General features: G+C 30.1%; 1 protein-coding gene across 1 annotated transcript; it reads left to right on the top strand.

Moving 5' to 3' along the window:
- The first annotated feature begins 4,122 nt into the window (after positions 1 to 4,122).
- On the top strand, positions 4,123 to 20,273 carry LOC132914031 (facilitated trehalose transporter Tret1-like). The gene is made up of 6 exons (XM_060972799.1): positions 4,123 to 4,359; positions 6,032 to 6,285; positions 8,820 to 9,022; positions 11,890 to 12,088; positions 14,825 to 15,113; positions 19,417 to 20,273. Exons 1-6 carry the CDS (start codon positions 4,287 to 4,289, stop codon positions 19,812 to 19,814), a joined length of 1,416 nt encoding a protein of 471 aa, XP_060828782.1. The 5' UTR covers positions 4,123 to 4,286; the 3' UTR covers positions 19,815 to 20,273.
- Positions 20,274 to 20,576: the final 303 nt, after the last annotated feature.

Raw genomic sequence — 20,576 nt, 5'->3', positions numbered from 1 at the left:
CTTTGAATTTCCTCCGACTTTGCATGCACTTGACTATGTCGTGGTTAAACCTGGATTACTCTTATCGTGGTTATTATCGTGGATCACGATACAAACTATATGTCGTTGATTTATGAGTAATAATAAAGCATGTAATTCTTAAGATTTATTTTATTAATGGAAAAATTGTTGAAAATGCTGGCCACCATACTGCATACACAAGTATGCTCTCCGAATTAAATTTTTATGAACGCTTTTCTACGTATTTTCGGTTTTAATTGTGGAAGACTTGTGTTGTCTTCGGAATAAATTTTTGATTTAATATGACCCCATAGATAAAAATCAAGGGGTAATAAATCCGGTGATCGCGGTCACCAAGTTACCGTACCAAATGTAATTTGCACACCTGTGTATGCAGTATGATGGCCAGCAGTTTCAAAAATGTTTCCATTAATAAAGTAAATCTTAAGAATGACGTATTTTATTATTACTCATAAACCAACAGATATAGTTTGTATCATGTTCCATTGAACCACGACTTAGTGAAGTGCATGCATCGTCGGAGGAAATTCAATATCGATTTTCCCGAAAACAAAGCCTCAAATATAAAAAATGTATTCCATATTTTCGACTTACTTTCTCATGTGTAATCACCCCCTCCACAGTTGTACCATCAATACTGAGACACCCTGTATTGATATAATATATATCTATTGATACACAGCTGTGGAAGGACAATTTATGTATGTTAAAAAATATTGTTATGTATGTTAAAATTATAATAATATTCAATTGCGTGATACATATGTGTTGTTAGTAATAGTTTGCGTAAAGCACTTTTGAAAAAAAAAACGTGATTTTAGAGAACAAGCAATCTTTGAAACTTTGGTTTCTAACATTTTTGTCTATTTGCAATCGGAGAAGAAATATGACTTATCCTAGTAATATACATTACGCTGCAGGAAGATGAATTTTTAGACATAATTGCAGCTGTGAAAAATATACCAAATGAATTATAACAAAACTCTTTTTCCTCTTTTTATATAATTTTGTATACTAACGCTTAATGAAAATGGTTTTTAATAGCCTTTTGACTGAAATGTATTAACAATAATCATTCACTGATCTTATCTTGTACTATACCATTTGTATATAGTTCTATTTAATTCTAATAATTCGGAAATTAATACATTTTTCTTATGCTTTACTATATGTTTTATTAATGCTATATCGACACTTTTCGAGAATAGAACTGTCCAATAACATATGTAAACAATTTCAAAATTAAAAACTAATAAAAACTAAAGACGTATTGATAAAAGACGCATTAAAAATGCTTGTGTAGACTGAAGATTATATTTTACTGTTATTTAATCACAACTGCAATGTCGTAAATACATTTGGCAATATATTAGATTCTTTCTTTGGTTCTACTCATATATTCGGGATTTCCATTCATAAAGTTTCATAAATCTTATGTTTATACATCTTTTTTTATACTCATATTTTTCTACGTATTTTACATTAACTTTTGTATACTAATGAGATAAAGATCCCGCGTATGTGAAACAAATAAATAACAATATATAATACAAAACACTATACTAGATGTATCAAGATTATATCACGTACGTGATATAGTCAGACAAGTGATTATTCTATATGTAAACGTAATTAAAAAATGTAGCATACAATTGTTTAATTTAAAGTCAAATTCAAAAGTTCATTGGCAACGCGTATACTGATTCTCTAGAAAATAAGATCTTAAATAAGGGGATTGTATTGTACATTTTCGACTTATTTTGTCATGCAGAATACCCCTTGTGCGGTTGCTTGCTCGGATTTAATTGCAATTGATCGAATTCATATGTAGTGTAGTAACGTAAACAATTATGATTTATTTACAATGAATGAAATAGGAAACGATGGTTGTTTAACGTGAACTAAATACAATAACGTACTATAATTTAGACAATTCAATAGTTAATTTGCAACTCTCGTCACCATGGATCCAACGCTCTCTCTCTCTCTCTCTCTCTCACGCGCGGACTACACTTTCTCGACAACACTAACAACACTATATCGACAACGTAACTCGCACTCCCTGACTTCTTGATTCACACTCTCTGCCTTCTCCACTGACACTGACCGTTAATTCGTCTTTCTCCCTTACCATTCCTTTGTCTTTTCTTAGGCCCACCACGCACGTGTTCCGTATCTACTCTTGGCCAGGGTCACGTAGGCCTTTTCTACGAAACTATTCAATTGAAGGACCGACGACACACTGATGGGCGCCTCAGCTCTCTCGCGATATTGTTTATGGTTCACTCGATATCTCATAGGCCTTCTGTACACAATACTACAGTACTTGATGAGCATTCAATTTCGATTTTCTTGAAAACGAAGCTCTGAATGAAAACATTTTGTTTTGATTTTCTGACTTACCTTTTTATGTAGAATAACTTTTTGTACAAATATGTCCTGTCGCGTTCACAATATATCACAGTAGATAAATAGTACCCTTTTCTTAAAACCGTTTCTAAAAATTTATCTCAAAGAACGACATTGTCTAGAATTTTTTTTTGTTTCAGGTTTATAATCGCATTGACTACTAAGATCATGAGCGACTTGGCAGAATTACATTTATATGATTTAGAACTGAACGTAACACTCTACACAAAACGTCACAAATCAAACAAATACAATATAAATTTACTCACTAAAATTTAAAATCGTTATAAATAATATTTCCACATTTGATAAAATAATTATGCGAGATTAAACATTCCAGCGCTCTTTTAACTGAATGCACATCTTTCGTTTAACATCATTTGTAACAAAGTTGATTAAAAATTTAAAAATCCGATCGTCAGCGATAAATTTTCCACGTGCGTTGTAAAAGTACACAAGCAATGCAATGCGTAGTATTTGTTAATTGTGTAGAGTAGGGTTTTGACATTGACATAAATTTTAATGGAGTTCTCACGCGCGTACGTGGGACTGTGGAGTGGCGATCAATTTCAAAATAAATTTTAATGAATTACACGCGTAAGCGCAGTTAATTTTAATACGTGTGTGCGCGTATAATACAAACGCGCGAGTATCACGTGATAAATTCTACGACTGTTGATCATTGTAATTATCTCTGAAACCATTTTGTTTTCGAATGAAGCGTCCCGTATTGCGAATCCATTGTTAAAAAGCGCCGAAACGAATCTCCCTATACAAATCTTCGAAATAATCGGGTAAATATGGAATCTTTTTATTACACATGTTCAATACCACTAGTATACACAATTACTATTCAGGAATAGTAAACAATAAATATATAATAATAATAGAAAGAAACTTCCAAATAGAAGTTTGAAGTAAACAAATATAAATATATTTTAAAATGCATAAATAGTATAACAAAGAGGAAATAATATAAAAGTTATATTATATATACATATATATCATACATATATATCAAGATAATTAAATAATATATGTATATATAATATAAAAGTATATGGCAAAAATATATGGATCTGAAAAGCATATACATATAATATATACCCATAAAGAATACAAAAGAATAATTGTAAAGAGCATATGAAATTATTTATAAAAATTTTCACAAACAATAAATATCCTGCGGAAGAGATCGATAATATATTAAATGAAAAATTGTATAAAATTTATTGAAATGTCGATGAAGATTTTAGGAAGGACTTATACTTTTGCCTTTCAAAAAAACTGAAAAAAATACAATGAAGGACAATGACAGAAATATTAAAACAGAACAAATCAATATAATAAATATAAGAAATATGTCATACTATATTATAATTTGTAAGTTTCTATGAACTTCTATGTATGTACATATTTACTTAATTTAGTTTAATTTTTCGTAAATCAACAATTAACCTCGATGGAGTCTAACCTTATTTGAGTGGCTATAATAAGAAAAAATAAATCTTTCCCTAAGAAAGTATTGACGAAATATTAATATACCAATGAAGTATAAATGGTAAATAAATACTGCTGTTAAAAGAAAAAGAACTATTGAAATATTTCGGAAGAAACTGTCGCCCACGAGTATATAACCCTGATTAATTCTTCGATCAAATGGCATAACATGATTTATGTTTTGTTTCAGAAAACGAACGACGACTACGATTGATTTTACGAGATCCCAAGTCGATATTGTGCCACGTCGAAATCGGAACTCGGCTCGACTACGATCTCATTTCATAGAGCCGATTTGTTTTTCCATCGTCGACGACGCAAAATTATTTAAAAAGAAATATCATTCTCAACAGACCATGACCACCGCATCGATCAACGACAACGTGGTCGAGATACGAAAATTAAACCAATATCTCGGAGCCTTCGTAGGTGAGCTAACCTCTTTTTCGTCTTTGTCAAATTCAAATTCCTAATACAACAATTTTTTAAATTAAGGAAGTTTTCGATCATCTATTAAAATTGCAAGTAATTTGTTTTAAATCATTGGAAGTTAGTTTTCTTGATTTGATTTGTCGAAACAATAAATAATTTTTTAAATTTCACAATACAAATATCAGTTGTTAACTCTTTATCTAGATTTATTTGTATTATTAACTATTTATAGCTTCTATATTTCTTATAAAAATTATAAGAGAGGCTGAAAGTATTATTTTCTCCAATTTCTGATTGTACGTACTTGTTTGTAAACTTAGATTTTTCAATACTCTGACTGACAGTTGTATTAAAGATTTTAGAATAAATGAAAAAATAACGATACTAACAAATGATTAAATTATGTATTATCAGAATTAAGTTCTTTCTTATTTTTAGATAAATATTTTAAGAATTTACACAATATGGTACCTAACTACGTGTTGGCATATATTTTGATATACCTCATTTGTTTACTTATCACTATTGTGGTACTTTGTATATTATATTTTTACATAGAAGCCTCTGTGGACACATGTCTGTGAATTACAAATAACAGAATCTGTAACTTGTAAAACGATTCATCAGATTGAAGAATAAGGAAAGATCATTTTTAAAAACTAAATATTTGGTCTTGCTAGAGAAATTCATAAAGATCTTATATTAAACGCATAATTATATTATCGCAATATCTTACTGTGCATCTTGTTTTATAATATTTTTCAATTATAACTTTTTTATTTGTGGTTCAAATTACGTTTTTGGTTTTTCATTTCCCTGAAATCTTCTATTGTATATTACAATATGAATAGTAATTTAAATATTTGTAAAAAGCTGTTCGTATTTTCTTTTGAAGCTTCCTAGTAAAAAAAGATATATAAAGAATAAGATGTTCCTTTATCTCCAACTAATAAATCGGTTTTCTTAATTGAATCGTCTGTTCTAATATTTAATACAAGAAATTCCATATTTCACAGTTTAACTCATACTAACTAAATAGCTCATTATCATACATATACCAAACGACTTCCAAGTTCATTACTATACTGCAGACGATTATGCAAATTCATATTCTTGTAGACTTAACTGAAATAATAGCACCTAAATAAATATTCGCTTTATTTAATAACAATTATTATTATGAATAATTTGCTTTAAATATTCCATATATTTTTCACATTACATGCATTTTGTGACATTTATATAATTTTAGTGAATTTTGCATAAATACATAAACATCTGCAATCTGCTCATCATGCATAAACTTAACATATGCATGAGGACATCTGTATATGCTTAACCACCTAACGTCCGTCAGATACAACCGACTTTGTCAACAAAGGAAACCGCGTGCACAAAACATAGCATGTTGAGGAAGTCTGACCCCACGGTGCTCGTCATCCAATTTCCCCTTTTCTCCTCGACTGTAGAAAAATTAAAAATCTAAAAAGAAACATTTTTCTTCTACGAGTGCGATCCTCGTCAAGATTCGCGAGTAAATTAACCGCAAAACACGTAATTAGCGCGATGAACGGAAAAACAAATAGAAGAAAGGAAAGAAAACTTGACGAAAGAAAAGAGAAAAGGGGAATGAGAGAGTTGAAAATAGTGTTTTTTGGTAAAATTTCAGCGTCCCTGGGCGGTTTTGCGCTTGGCATCTCACTAGGTTGGAATTCAAAGGCTAGTGTTGTACTGAGGAATTATTTCGATGCTACTGCAACTGAAATCGGATTGATCGGGGGCATTTTAAATGGTGGCATCTGTATAGGAGCGATATCGATGATGTTTATTGCAGGACGAGTCTCTAGAACGAAGATCATGTTCTGGACGATGCCGGTTCTTCTTCTCACGTGGATTCTAATGATCAGCCATCGTGGACAGAAGGTTAGTATGCGATGATCTCATATCAAAAGTGCAATAAATTACATATGATATATAGTGTAATACATATTATTATACTAGATGCGTATTCGGCCGATCAATTTTGTGATACACATTGTACGAAATGGACACGGATTTAGCAAATTCTTACTGTTTCTTAGATAAGCTCTTATCAAAAATTCGTATCAATAAATTAAGAAAATTAAAACAAGAAAATAAAGTGGTTTCTTTATAAGAAAGAAAAAGGAATTTAGAAGAAAACTATTGTAACTTGTTCCAAAATTTGTTGAATTAATCAGATAAATTCTGAAACATATTTTTATATTCTACGTCGTGAAACTAAAGGAACACTTAATAAATAAAATAATCGTTCGTCCGAAAAATCTAAGTCACCTACCCTCGCAAGAAGTCGGGCGAGGAAATCAAATTGATCGGAAGACAAATGTGTACATTGTACAGATAGTACAGTACAACCATTTTCATTTATTTTGAAGACTTTGATTCGTTCGTGTATATACGAACGTATACGGACGGCGAATTAGACGCATCCGATATAACCGTAGTCTAAAAGAACAATCACTTTTCTGATATTAAATTTCACTTGTTCAAATAGACACAGAGATCAAAGATAGAGATCAAAAATAAGGTTCAAAGATATAAATCAAAGAAGTTACCAGTTTACTTTAATATTTAATTTCCAATAGTTTTTTAGTAGCTTGTACTTCAACGTGAGGAATTCTTATCATTTTCATTTGCAGTTTCAGTTTTACATATAATAATAATTATTATAACAGAGAGAACCATCTGTCACTAGCAGACGTTCTGTTCGGATTTCAGAATACTCGGATAGTAGAAGACTGTGTTTTAAAATTTTCCAAGTTTTATAAAAGTTAAGGGTTCATAATGAAATCTACCTGCTAAATTTTATCTCGAAAGATATGTTTCAAAAAGAAAATATCTACAGAGTGGCCCACAATTTATGGCACAAATGTGGTTAAGGAAATTCTATAGTTTAAAATAAGATGAAAATCAATCAAATAAAAGATATATTTTGGAGACTTGTCAAATGTATCTGTATTTGAATAATTCTTCATTGGATGGGAATAGACAATTGGCAGATTATTCTACAAATCGAAAAAAAGTCGAAAATGTAGAATGACATTTTTTCATCTCAAGTTCTGTTTTCGAAAAAATCGATTTTGTCAAGTAACGCGAAACTTTGTCAGGGACGTGTACAATTTTTTTCCAAAATATAGCTCTAAATAAAATAATTTTATTCTATGTTTTTGATTTATTTTCACATATAAAATAACCTCTTGCCGACTGTTCACTTTTATCCAATAGAAAACTTGACACATTCACGTGTACTCGAAATTTGTTAATTCAATTTTCTTGAAAGTGAAGCTTTCAACGCAATTTAGCAATTCCTGATTTTCGTACTATTTCGAGTCATATTTGTAGAACCTACCTAATACTGTTTATACTATAAATTAAAGACATTCTGTGTAAATATGTATGTAAGATTCTATTTTGTAAATTCCATTATCTACGTCCTCTTGCACAATAATTTACTAACAAATAATATACCCCTTAAATATAAAATATTATAAAAAAACGTTAGCTCTGCGAATTCTTTAACACATTAAGATACATATTTTTGAAATGTAACACTATTTATTTATTTTCATTTTTAATAAGGAAAAAGAAATTGAGAGATATCAAATATAATATTTAAAAAATTACATACACGTGTATATTTACATGAAATAAAAGGAGAAAAATAATAGGTTTAATGTTATATTAATATCTTGTATTATATCATATAATATTATATAAATATCTTCTAACATAAATTATTTCTTCGAGAAGCAGAAGAACAAAAACACAATTGCGTCAACAGCATACTTACAATAACATAATCATGGCAACGTAACGTATATATCCACGGTGAATTATAATTATTTTTAATGAATAACGATACTACAGTACTTAATTATTACTCCAACTATACGAGTTGCATATTTTACAATAACTTAAATTGAAGAATTACATAACTTTTTAATTTGTTCAAAATAAAAGCAATTGCTAAACATAAAGCAATAATTTAGTGACAAGAAAGAATAAAAATTATATTATATGAAATGGAATACTGCATAGGCAGTGGCAAACATATAAATAGGTATAGTTTAACTGAAACTATATTTTGTACATATCTCATATATCAGCCTCTTAGAAGCTAAGCTAAGCTCAACTCATTTTTAATTTCTTGATTTCATTCGATATGTATATGAATAATATTCAATTCTCAATAAACAAATGTTTTACTTCCATAAGGTTACTCATTGCAAAAAGATTTCGAAATAAATAATACATATTCATAATATATACATACATAAATAGTACATACACCACTGAAGATGTGTACACCAAATCCTTTGTTTTATCATTCTTTTTAGATAGCTCGCAACAAAACAATATTTTTCTCTCAAACTTTTTGGGATATTACGTTTGCAATATTAATAAAATTATGTTTCTAGGTTGTATTATTCCTTATTGGAAGATTTATTTGTGGCATCTGTGGCGGTGTATTCTGTGTTCTGACGCCGATATACGTGGCCGAAATAGCAAGCAAAGAAACTCGAGGGCGTTTGCTCGCGTTCTTTCAACTTCTTATTAACTGTGGCGTGATGTACGCTTTCTACGTAGCTCACGCAATCACTGAAGTTGAAACTGTGTGGAGGTATACGAATATTACACAATATTTTATCTGTAATAAAAAAAATTTGACTTTTATAATTAGCATAATTCTTTTTTTAAATTTATGATATCGTTACATTTCATTTATCAGTAATTTTTTATATCCATTGTTTTTATAAAATTTGTGTCATTATGCTGATTCACAAATTTTTCAACAGTATACTATCCTTGGCAATAAAGTTTCAATCTCACGCGATAGTACCTACTTATTGTAAACTAGAAATACTAAAATTTGTATATAAAGTGTAAAATTTGATGGTATAAACCCAAAATGCGCGGGAACTTTAATCGGTCAACAAAACAAATAATCAAAATTTTCATTTATTATCAAGAAGAAAATAATTGTTAATAAAACCTAGCACGTCTTCAAATAGTTATTGTATATCACGAACAAAAACTCTATTCAGGATTACTTTTTTCCTCAATAATATTTTGTTTGTTTACTATTTTCAATTGAAAGATAAATGAAAATCGTGATTTTTTTATTTCATATCACTGAGTTAACGTTTTTACGTTTTATTTTTATATCGTTCTATTTTATATTTCATATGCATAAACTTTATATCTCTCATACACAAATTTCAGTAGATTTAGTTAGCTGAATGTTGTTACGTTTGATTGAAAACTTATTGCCAGAGGTAGAATTAATTCTCTGCAATGCTATATGATTCAAGTGTTTTATTCCTTTTATATCAATATTTTTTACAACAAGTTTATTTTCACCAATTTTATGAAAACTCGTTTCAACATAGTTGGTTGTGTAACATTGATGCAATTTCATTTTGCCTCAATTTAACATTGCGATAAGTAAAATTAAGTGGTTTATTCGGAATTTTAATTGACAAAGTTTAATTAAATCGAAGCTTAAGTTGCACGATTATATAACGCACGATTATGCGAATATTGCTATACTTTACTGACCAACGTTGGTTCGGAAGTGTAGTATTTTCGTAATATCTGAAATTTAAAAACCTTTAAAAATATGACTGTAAAATGAACGAACTTAAAAGAAGTTAATTGATTTTTTGTTTCTTTATTATTCGTTTCAGTTTATTCATGCAAATTATTTTTCACGATCTATGCAATTTAGTCACAAAACACTATAAGAATAACTTTATTAATTCGGGATATAACATATTATACATCAATTGATTCGTTAGAATATATATGTATTTTCGTCCAGTCGCGGGGAGATGCGATCGCGTTGAGGCGCGTCAACGGGAATCGTAAATTCCCGTTACGATTATATGAATCGACACCGCGGGTAGGGCGATCCCCTGACTTCGTTTGGGATAATAGGGGTGTTTTTTGTTGAATATAACTGGAGTCTACAGTTATATAATATAAGTATATTTACACCAAAATTACAACACTTAGAACATATACAGAAAATGTTTTGACGTCGTCGGAAAGTACACTGATTGACCCGAGGGTTGATAGCGTTAGCGCGTTGAATACCAAGATCGTGACTGAATAGTAGACTTGACTGCCCGATGAGTGAAAGAACAGTAGAGTTGACTATCCGAGGTGTGTAAGAGCAACATACTTGACTGTCCGAGGAGTGTAAGAGCACTAACTGACCCATCTCGTACTATTTAGGAGGAAGGCTCGATTTGGGTGTACCCTTTCTGAACTAAGAACGTGGATTCGTTGTTCACACTTTTCGGTAGAAAAGTGAGGGTAACGATCCGCGATGCCCATTGGTTATAGCCAATGTTAATAAATAAAATACGAGGAGAAAGTGTCCTGCAGATGTGGCTCATGGGTGTCCTTGTTCTTGGGAAAAACTAGCTGTTTCGCGGGGCACATCTGCTTTCTCCGTAATTAGCAGGAGTGTGCAACAAACCCAAGGACCGTTCAAAGGACCATCCATAAACCGAAAATACGTGTGTGAATAGAAGTTAAACTGGAAAGATTCGGTTTATGGTGGTTCTTTGGCTTTCTTGCGGGTCAGTGTAACGAAGGGTAGACCTTGGCGCATTTTTTAAAACGTGACTTTGTTAGAAATGTCTCCATAATTCTACTACACTAACTATTTTGTTCAAATTTATATAGTGACTCAAGAAAGGTTTGCAACAATTAACATACAAAACTTTTATGTATATAATTGTGAGTGTTAAATAAAACATTTTTAAGGTTTCTTTTTAATTGTCGGTTTTGAGTTCCATCAACATCTCAAGTTACTAGCAACTACACTTTTAGCATTTTTTAACATTATAATGTTAATATATATTATAATATATAATATATAATTATAATGTTAAGACAATTGGCATAAGTATATTGCTCAAATTTGAAAATGTATACAAGAGTTACAAAATATTTACTGCAAACATATATTTAGTAAAAAATTAGTATACTACATGAAAATGCATCAGACATCTTAAGCACATAATAAGTGTTACAGATAATTCCATATATTGCGTCGTATTAATTTATTGAATAATTGATTGTTTAAATACTTCGAGAATTTCTGCATTGCGTATGCTTCCAATAAATATTTTACAACTTCAATATACATGTTCACATTGGTTTCAAATTTTACCGATAATTATGATAGACGTATCTTATTACAGTGCTGATGAAATTTTAAAATGATTTGTGTAACATACGTAATATATTCATAGAAGTTTTTATCAATGTTTAAATACTTTTGCGAGCCACTGTATATTCAGGAGAACAATAATAAAAATATTAGAAATAAATTCTTCCTGTTTCTTTCAAATTACTCCCTGAAACAATCCAAGATTTCTTCCTCTCAATCGGGACATGTTTTATTAAATCAAGGTTGATCTGAGCGGTTCGATTTCTCTGGGAACTACATGTAAATTAATTCTTTTTCTCGTAAAGGTACAGCGCAATTTGTGGGCTCGCGTGTCTTTCGATCGCGCCAGTAAAATTATTACCTGAGAGTCCGCTCTACTATTTGTCGAGGAACGACGAGATCAATGCAGAAAAATCCTTGAGATGGTATCGCGGCGATACTTACGATGTCCAGCACGAAATCAGCGAAACGAAGCGTCTCATTCTTGTGACTAGCTCGAAAAAGGTACAAACAATTGATTTCTTCTTATGTAAGCTAATCATTTTTTGGAATAACAAATGGAATAGATTGGAATCTATTTTTTGTAGAAAGTTGAAAATAGGCACAATCCGTTCCTCACCTACATTTTTTATTTTAGAAATAATAAATTTTAATATATTATTAACACATATAATAACATTATTTGATAGAAATATTTTGTTATTTGACTTTATTACATCGGCGACTATTTTAGCGATTCCATAAATCACAATGTATATACAATCAGTTAAAAATCTATATACAGTATTGAAAATTATAATAAAAATGTCAGTTCTATAAATTTGTTTGGTTCTACAATATTACGACACGTATTATTAAAAGGTAACGCAATTTATTCATTTTCTTGTTGTTAATTGAAACAAATACAAATTTTTAATATCACAACCTAATACCTTAAAGGAACCGCAAGACAGGACATGTAAGACAGGAAATTCTATTGTAAAAGTTCATTAAACATTTTACAACACAACATTTCTGATGTAGTTTCATCCTAAAATTTTTGTAAGATAAATGTTTTAGCTTGTCTAATTGCTTTCAGACAGTAATAATAATTGTATTGATATGTAAATATAAATAATATTGTCGAAAGTACCAATATTAATTATTGTTAGCAGCTTTTTAGTTCCTTTGATAAGTGAGATACTCAATATTCGGTAAATATATATAGACTTTCATGATTAACTATTGTGTATACATTATGTACTAAACACTTGTTTATTTCTGACAAGATATACGGTCACTTCGACTGCCACGCCGTAATCACATGTTTCGCTCAGGACGCCACGGGAGTATTTTTATTATTCAAAGCATATAATGGAAAAATAATAATAAATTCATGATGTAAGACAACATTCTTCCCTAATGGACCGTTTATCTTATTAGTGATCACGGGTGACCACCGTGAAGCCTTGGTAACAGTTGATAGCGACATATTATAACAAGACTTCGTTTATTTCAACAAATTATTCGCATTCGTTATTTCATCGTAAGCAAAACGTTCAGAATATATTGTTGAAACGTGTAGAAGATGTTGGTAAACAGTATTTGCTCATTCTATATATAATAGTAAGGTGGAGAGACAAGCATGACATTTTTATGATTTCGACGAAACATTCGGCTGAAATAGTAGAGGTCCACAAAAAACATTATATTTGTGATGAATCAATGGTAGTGGTAGATTACAACAGAGGAAAATGTGCTATAGATTTATCAAATCAAATGATAGCATATCCTACACCACATAGGAGAACCCTCAAATGGCATATAAAATTAGCTTTAGAGTTATTGTTAAATACATCAATTTCAAACGCGATGATACTCTATAAACAAGCAACAAAAATCAAGGTGTCAGCTTTTAGAATGGCACTCGCAATGCACCTTACACAGTGCCATACACCAGAGCCATCAAATATACTTATTCGACAAAGATTGCGACACGAAATGCAGAAGAAAGAAGAGCAAGGGTACCTGACACGAAAATTTTGTAGAGAGTGCTATAAAGAAATGTTAAACAGTCAGGATCAAAAATTGCTAAGAATCGGAACAAAAAGGTCACCACCTATTGTCCAGATTGTATTGATGAGCCACATTTATATTTAAAGTGTTTTAACACAGTACACCGTTAGATGCAAGATTTGTTCTCATTTTTTTTTTATCGATGTTCTAATAAAAATGTTTAATTGTTCAATGGGACACTTTTTATTTCAAAGCATCTTCTATTTATTGGTTATATTCAATTTTCATTCAATTTTTACAATTGTAAGAAGTTCAAGCGCTCCGATCACCTATAACCACTGTGGCGTCACGGGAGAAACCGTGGCCGGTCATATATGACCAACGTGGCAGTCAAAGTGTTAAGAATAGACACCAGATTTTGTCGCATTTCCTGTAATTTAACAAAAAAATGTCTTTGAAAGAAAAGTTAATTAGTCTCGACTTGACTACAAGTTACAAAAAAAATTTTTTCCAAAATTTCCTTTTCCAATAAAAAGCCAGACACCTCGATTTTTGCAAATTACACTATGTATTTGTGATTTGATAGAGTTGTAGCTAACACCAAGACGAATTCAACGATATACTGCGCTATGACTTTCACATGATCTTGACTTCAGAAACTTTAATTTAATGATTAGAAACGCTAATATGGAAAATTATTTTATTTAAGCCAAAGTTTCTGAAGTCGAGGGCATATGAAAGTCATAGTGCAGTAAATCGATAAATTCCACTCAGCTACAATCCTATCCATTTCACAAATACACAAGATTTAAAAAAAAAATCGGGTTGATCTTAACCTTTTATTGAAAATGCAAATCACGGCTAATTAATTATTATGTAAAGTATTTTTTTTTTTTTAGATTATTGAATATGTCATAAAAATAGTTGATATTTTAAGACTGACTTTGTATATTAATCTCAAACAATAGAAGATTTTCTAATCCAAATATGACATCAACCATATATTTATGCGACTCAATTTTTACAATATCTTGCTTTCACAAATTCCTAGATCAGTTATTCATATATCTTTTGCAATCTTTTAATTTCAGTTCAGTTAAATTAATCATTTTATTCATGTAAATTAATATCCAAACATACTCGAACATAACACCAATCGCTATTTTCGACACTAAGATTTGAATCGTTTCCAAACTCTGTGCTTAATTATTAAATAATTATTACCTGATTTTTTCGATATATCAGTTTAGCTTGAAGTTGGTAAGAAATCGCCGAGTACTTCGTTCCATCGCAACTTGCTTTGGAGTAATCCTGGCCCAACACTTGTGTGGCGTCAACATGATGATTTTCTACGCCCTGATCCTCTTCGACACCAGCGGTTCCGGTGAACTAACCGGAAGCGAACAGACGTTGGTCGTCGGTGCCGTTCAAATATTGGTATCTCTCTTGGCTGCGTTCCTCGTCGACGTACTTGGACGTCGAATTCTCCTCACCCTCTCCTCCCTTCTCATGGGATTGTTCCTTATACTGCTAGGTAAATACAATTCTCGAATGCATGATGTAACGAAATCGGAAATATCTTTGATAGAACAGCATTTTGTAATTCATGCTACTCGAAATATCATAACCTACTAGCACTACTTTATAATTGTAATTCCGTTCATAATATTTCATTCAGGGGGATAATTTTTCGGGACTTTGATTCTTCTTTTGTTGTAATTAATTAATTTTTATTGTTATTTCACTTCGATAAATAATATTTTTTTCTTATCTTTATACATAAGATAAATTATTGAAGTAACTTGAAATTTACTACTTACGTTTAATTTAGTAAACACAATAAAATAATTACTTAAACTCTCCTTAGATATCTTTCACCGTTCTTAAGATATATTACAAAAAAGGAAATTCTGAATTTCTTCCGATTTTTCGAGAAATATCTGAAAAACGATGAAAGATAGTTAAAGTGAGTTTAAACAGGAATTACATTGTTTTCTTCTATTTACTAAATTAAAAAAAAGATTTTGAAATATCCATTATTTTTGAGTTAATTTCCCCCAACATCTCCTAACAAAATTTTTTCTTGCTATACATGCTGAAATACTTCTCTCTACCCTTTTCTATCTGCTTTCTGTTCATATCTGTGAATGACTTCGTGAAGTTCATTTACATGAAAATTATTAATATTAAGTTTAATTATAACAGTAATAACAGTTCCATTAATGAAATGAATAAATATTTGCATCTTCATTTTGTATATTTTTACATACCAAAGAGTTACGTAGGTAGCAAATGACAAAAATAATAAAAAATCATTGTTTGTAATTATTACAATAATCATATTCCTCATAAAATTATTTAAATTTGAAACAAAGATATTCGCCACATTGCATTAATTGGTGTTTCACAAATATGTACTTCATTTTGGTATAACCTCGCTCCTAAAGTAGCAGAACTGGCACTGCTGACTACCGTTGCTGCCACAAGTTAAATAAAAACTATATGTATATGAAATTAAATAGAAATTATATATATAACATTCGCTGACACTAAAGTACTTAGTATTACACATAGGTTGTTGAATTTGTCTTCAAAATGGCTATCATTTGCAAATAAATGAAATGTAACATTCTATTTAAAAAAAAAAACTAAGTTGATCTCTTTTTCTTATTAATTTTTTTCAATAAAACCATTTTTACTATACACTGCTGCCTGTCAAATTATGCAACTTTTGTACAAAACATTTTTTCAAATGTTGTATCACAACGGAAATATTTCAGGTGATAAAGTTATGTGCCCTGTATATTTTTTATTTGTTTCTTCTTATTTCTGACTCGAGAGAGATACAGAAAAGATATCTACCTATTTGTCTGTAGTAAAGTGACATTGCCTTTGAAACATGATTTTATCAAAAACGGAACCTCCAACACAATTTTGTCATTTTTGATATTCTAATTATTCTTACTATTCTTATTTTGAAGCATAGAATTTCCGTAACTTTACCTGTACCATGAATTATTGCACAATATATACTTATTCCTTTTCTTATATTTCTACGAGTAAAATATTCTACTTGATAATATAATTTGTTATATTTTTGGTAAATAGAAGATAAATCAATAATGTAGAATTTTCGACGTTATTTTACGTATTAGTTTTATTTTCATTGGATGCCATTACGCTTTATCAATACGATATTACATCGTAAATATATGTCGAACTGAAAGAATCGTCTAAAATTACTGAATCAAATATGTCATTCTCTACATTGAATAATTAAGAAATTTTCGATATATGTCAGAACACGAATGGAACTCTGAATAATATACGTATGAATAAATTATAATTTCACGCTACATTATTTTCACCGATCGATTCTATAATTATTACTTGTTCTAAATTAATTAGACCGATGCGTCATTTAATTAGTGATGGTCGCCTTGAATAATCGATGCCTATTACGTACTTGTACAATTTCGTTTAAATCATTTTAGTTTATTTGGTATAAATATACATCCGATAAATATTGTTCCGTGTGATTTTATTTATTCATAGCTGATGGAGTTTTTTACGAAAAATTGACTCGTTCAATGGTCGCATCTATGATGCTGACTGGCTTCGGTCCAGCTTAAAATACGACCTCTTCTGCAATACTTCCGGAGCAAGCTACACAACGCGTGTTAAGAAATCAAAATAGACCATGTATCGATTGTTGGTTCAATCGTTCATAGAAAATTTAAAAGAAAAAACGTATTTCAACTCTTTGATATAGAACAACAACCGTATTTTGCGTTGTTTTTGTATCTATTATATAATATATTTATTATAAGTTTTCATCCTTTTGTGTTATGCTCTTATTTTGTGTATGCTATAAAATTTGTTCAGAATACTAATGATGAAAATAATTCTTAACAGGAATGGTATTTAAAGTGATGTTTCAAGGTTGTACCCTTTTGTAATTAAATATCGGAAACAATAGAATTTTTTGCTTAAACACAATTACAGATTTAGAAAAGAAAATGTTACATTATTTTCGGAAATCTTAAATACTTGTATTAATTTTTTAAGATTACTTGACTACCATTTTTTAGACACAATTCAAGTATACAAAGTATACCACCAAACACCTACATGTTGATAAAGACATCCATTAAAAAAAGTATTCTTTGGGTAGCCATATATTGTATTTTTTACCCTCGCTGCAACTCATTAACGTGTTAAAGAACTTACAACAATATAAAATCAGGGTAAAAATATTCATTCTTTCCAAAAAGGAATATCTTTTATTCGACATTGTCTACATTCAATTCAATCATGATACATCACCATATTTCCAAGTTCCGTAATCCAAGGGTACAGGATAAAGTCAGACGGTGGTACAATCGAGTAGGAGGATGAATTTACGTAAAAAATAAGTCAACAATATTATGTTGATTATTTACCCCTGTTCAGTCCGAAATTAGCCAAATTTAAGTAATAATAAATATACCCAACAATCAGTATAAAGAAAAGCCCATTAATTTTATAAAAATAAAAAATGAAATATTAGTTTTAAATATTATTTACACTTAATTGGCGACTTATAAACGTTCAATAAACAACAATTAACAATTTAGATCCATGTAGGAGAAAGCCCATTGATTGTTTAGAGAAATAGTTGTAATACATGTGTATCATAAGTTTAGAATATGTTCATAGTATAGTAAGTCTTGAAACAATTAAATGATACTTCTTCTCAATTCAACTTGTCAACACGATTCTCAAAAAACAATCAACAAGCTAGATTTTAGTATTTAAAACACGTATTGGTATTATATATATTTTTTAAATTCACAGGATATGACAGGATATGTGCTATAATCGGAGAAGGATTATTGTACATTCACAAATAAATAAAAAATGTAGAACAAACTCTCTTTGGTTGATGCTTTATTTTCGAAAAAATCGAGCTTGGGCACGTTTAATAGAAATTAGTATTTGAAAAATTTTCGAGCTCGATTTTCTTGAAAATGAGACTTAAATACTAAAATTTTATTCTATGTCTTTCATTTATTTTTGCCTATGGAGTAACCTCCTTCCAACTGTACAATTGCGTTCAATCAAATCCGACAAAATTCATACGTATTTGACACGTTTTCCAGTTTGAAATCTTAAAACGAATGAACCATTTTTATTTCAAATTTTCCACTTACTTTTACATCTAAAATAATCTCTTGGTTAATTGTATCACGCACTCTGTCACACTATGCATATTATAACGAGGAACAAAAGAAAGTTTATAAAACAGGAAGTATAAATAAACACCATGATTTTACAGCATGAATTTATATTTAATATGGCTAATGAATAAATATAATAGATACCTACTGTAGAATGGATGATTGTTCCCAATATAGTAACAAATTTTTAGTACAAAAATTACTAAAATTTATACCGTGTCTATTTCAAACTTTCCTTTGTCCGCCACTATATACGGCGATTAAGAAATATATTTGTACACCGTTATATTTCTTATGTGGTTTATATATTGATCAATTACGATCATATATTAAATTTTATATATTATATATATACATATTAAATTTCTTATGATTACAAAATATTGATACCGTAAAAATTAAATGTAAGATCTGCTAAAAAAACGGTTCAGTGGAAAATAAGAATGTGTGTACATAAATTGCTTTTTGTATATATATAGTTGTATTATATAAAGCGATTAAATGTATTTAATTTAGCTCAGCCTGATTGAACGAACCGTAATAAGCAATCTATAATCAACATTAAATTACCAATCGATATCTCGTTACTTTTTACACCCTTTCTTCTGTCTGTTCCAGGATGGTTCTTTAGCCTACGCGACGCTGATCCCGAAAATGACGACATTTACTTCTGGATGTCGCCCACATGGATCACTCTGATCTTTGCCTCATTCAATCTAGGTCTTGGGCCAATTTCCTGGTCTCTGTTAGGTGACACGCTTCCGGAACAACTGAAGACACCAGTGGTTTCCGTTGCAGTTGCTTTCGGATGGTTAATCTCGCTGATGGCCACCCTGACTTTCGACGAAATGATCATTTCCCTAGGTGGTACGAAAGTCATGTGGCTTTCTGCCGCCATATGCTGGTTAACAGGCCTATTCTGTGCCATCGTGGCTAAAGACAACACTGGCAAAAGTCTAATAGAAATCCAAGAAAACTTTCGTATCGAGTCTAACAGAGAACTAGCGAGAACCTGATAGTTGTTCTCTAATTTTTATTACAATTAGGATTTGATTCAGTGGTATTTCGTATTTTGAATCTTGAACGAGGTGATAATCCGTCTTTTTTTGTACTTTATTCAGATTTGGTCAAGAAATTACGCGTTTTTAACTATCTTTAAAGACATTTTGTAGTTAAAGCAAATAGAAATGGATCTCTGTATAATGGATTGCGGATTTTTATGCAGTTTTATATTTTTAGGAACACAATTGAAGAAGCGGAACTCAATAGATTTATTTCACCCATTAGATATTATTATGAGTACTATACTTCGGATATTTTTATATATATTTATATAGTATATGCATTACTGCATCTTCGGATTTCCTACAAATGCATAAACATTCGTAGTCTGATGATTGCTTTATAAAAAAGTATGTATAATGAACACATAGTAATTATTGGTTCAAATAAACTGCGAAGACGTTACTGTTTAACTTGACTCTCTTAAATTATTTTTTCATGCCTTTTACACTTCCAATTTACTTACTCGTGACCAACGATAGTTTAATTTTTTTATTTCGTAAATATTGCTAAAAATATATAATTCTACCATTTTTATACTTTTTATAAGCGTTTGAAACAACTTCAATGTATAATATTAATTAAAATAATATTTCTCTATTTTCTGTGATCCAAATTATCCAATTTTTTCTTCATTTCTGCTTGCTTTCGTTGTAACAGTATTTATACAATCATAATAAAAAAATATATCTATCTCTTTCTATTCCTTTTTCTTC

The sequence above is a fragment of the Bombus pascuorum genome, chromosome 14 (genome assembly GCF_905332965.1).
Source record: "Bombus pascuorum chromosome 14, iyBomPasc1.1, whole genome shotgun sequence".
Classification (NCBI taxonomy): domain Eukaryota; kingdom Metazoa; phylum Arthropoda; class Insecta; order Hymenoptera; family Apidae; genus Bombus; species Bombus pascuorum.
This window is presented reverse-complemented; position numbering and strand designations above follow the sequence as displayed.

Coding starts and splice junctions, on each gene's coding strand:
- LOC132914031 (XM_060972799.1), top strand. CDS start 4,287: ATGACCACCGCATCGATCAACGACAACGTGGTCGAGATACGAAAATTA. Junction 4,360..6,031: donor ATATCTCGGAGCCTTCGTAG/GTGAGCTAACCT, acceptor GTAAAATTTCAG/CGTCCCTGGGCGGTTTTGCG. Junction 9,023..11,889: donor GAAGTTGAAACTGTGTGGAG/GTATACGAATAT, acceptor TTTCTCGTAAAG/GTACAGCGCAATTTGTGGGC.